Source organism: Telopea speciosissima, chromosome 3, assembly GCF_018873765.1.
Source record: "Telopea speciosissima isolate NSW1024214 ecotype Mountain lineage chromosome 3, Tspe_v1, whole genome shotgun sequence".
Classification (NCBI taxonomy): Eukaryota; Viridiplantae; Streptophyta; class Magnoliopsida; order Proteales; family Proteaceae; genus Telopea; species Telopea speciosissima.
In genome coordinates this window covers 60,330,490-60,332,369 of record NC_057918.1, presented here as the reverse complement: position 1 = coordinate 60,332,369, position 1,880 = coordinate 60,330,490, and the positions used below count along the sequence as shown (strand labels likewise).

Below are 1,880 nucleotides of genomic sequence, written 5' to 3'. Positions count from 1 at the left end.
GATTATGCCCAATGTTTCTTAGAGAAAAATAGGAATCAAGCCGAGGATAGTTACAGCCTTAACAAGTATTGTAATATCTGTGATGTTTCAGGGGTCATGTTTTAGTGTGAAATTCCAAGTCTAGTTGGCCAGGTGAGTTAACTTACCTGAATTAACTAAATTCCAAGTCTAGTTGTTAAGTAACCAATGCTAAGATACAAGTTGATTACAATTGAACTGCACAAATTCCCAATTGTTTGTAACTTGAATTTACTCAACAAAAATATTGAGGTTTCTGAGCTGGGCGCTGCCCTTATTCAATTCCTTGCCTTGCAGGAATCATGGGGATGAGAAGCAACAGTCGGATTACTACATGATTTGAGCCAATTAGGTCATATGGTTCTGAAGACAAATGTGAATGCTCCCAAACTGACTAGAAAGGAAGATGCCATTAGCACGCTGTAGCAAAAATTAGGTAGGTCGAAGGGAGTGGAGGACTACATCTTTGAGGGAGCTATCTCTCTTCATGGCAGCTTTGAACTCTTCGAAGGTGACCTTTCCATCTGTGTTAGCATCCATTCGTTCAAATATTTCATCCAAAGTTCCAGGTTCTGTGATATCTGCTGGAAGGCAGTCCTCTGGCAATGCCTGCACAATTCAATGTGTCCTATCAAGAGCAATGGAAAACAAAAGGGGTTGGATTCAGAGGAAGTGAAAGTGGAGGGATGGTACTCTGAGCATGGATGCCACTTCTTCCTTGGTGATGCATCCAGACCTGTCTGTGTCATACATCTAACAGCCACAAAAAACACAGGTGTTCAGTTTTAATTCTCTTAATCTTTGAAGCCAGAATACTATTGTAATGGGTTCAAAGGAAAAGGAAAAAATATAAAAGCATAAATGGTTTAGATTGTTGAAGGAAAGACATCTCAGAATCAGGATGGGAAGAACCCTTTCTTTGCATCATTTATGGGAATCAGACATAGCAAATCTTGTTTGTGAGAAGTTTTACCCAATTTGATGGTAAGTGGGTTACTGTTCCATTTAGCTTTCTTTTTAACTGGATCATTTCATGTTGAAGGATGACCTATGACCCAGACCCAGATACACTAAGTGTCCAGGTTCATTATGCACATGTTGCACATGTGATTATGCTAGGATTTTATTTACATATTTGTAATGTTATCTAAGTATAAATAAAGTGGTGGCCTCTATTTTCTTGACAAGCCTAAATCATTCTTTTCTCCTCTCTTCTCAATTGGTATGAGCTTAAAACCCTAAATATGTTTTTTTTTCATAAATAAGTATATGGGATGGATTAACTACATACTTTAGTGTAGAGACATGGAACACATTATGAATCCCCGATAATGCTGGTGGCAATGCTATCTTCTACGCCATGTTACCAACTCTCTGAAGGATTTCAAAAGGACCCATATACCTTGTACTTAACTTGCCCTTCTTACCAAATCTCATTACCCCTTTCATTAAGGCTACCTTGAGAAACACCTTGTCTCCCTTTTTGAATTTCAAATCCTTCCGTCTTGTATCTACATAACTATTTTGTCGGCTTTGAGCTGTAGATATTCTTTGCCGAATCAATTTCACCTTATCATTGGATTGCTGAATTATCTCCGGACCAAGGATTTGTTTTTCTCCTACTTCATCCCAATTCAGTGGTGATCTGCATTTCCGACCATATAATGCCTTGTAAGGTGTCATGTCAATTGTAGCTTGGAAGCTATTATTGTAAGCAAATTGCACAAGTGGTAGATGTGTATCCCAACTACCAGTAAAGTCTATCGCGCTGGCCCTTAATATATCTTCTAGTGTTTGGATGGTATTTTTTGATTGTCTGTCAGTTTGGTGATGAAAATCTATACTGAAATATAACTGAGTAC

General features: G+C 38.2%; 1 protein-coding gene across 1 annotated transcript; it reads right to left on the bottom strand.

Annotated features, from left to right (window-relative positions):
* Nucleotides 1-349: 349 nt before the first annotated feature.
* LOC122656610 (calcium and calcium/calmodulin-dependent serine/threonine-protein kinase-like) lies at nucleotides 350-945 on the bottom strand. The gene is made up of 2 exons (XM_043851209.1): nucleotides 712-945; nucleotides 350-627 (listed from the first exon to the last, which is right to left on the bottom strand). The coding sequence occupies exons 1-2, from the start codon at nucleotides 769-771 to the stop codon at nucleotides 451-453; spliced, it is 237 nt and encodes a 78-aa protein (XP_043707144.1). The 5' UTR covers nucleotides 772-945; the 3' UTR covers nucleotides 350-450.
* Between the last annotated feature and the right edge of the window lie 935 nt (nucleotides 946-1,880).

Bases quoted from the DNA above. Each gene is read 5' to 3' on its own strand.
- LOC122656610 (XM_043851209.1), bottom strand. From the start codon at position 771: ATGTATGACACAGACAGGTCTGGATGCATCACCAAGGAAGAAGTGGCA. The intron at 628-711 runs GTACCATCCCTC...TGAATTGTGCAG, and splicing joins AAGTGGCATCCATGCTCAGA to GCATTGCCAGAGGACTGCCT.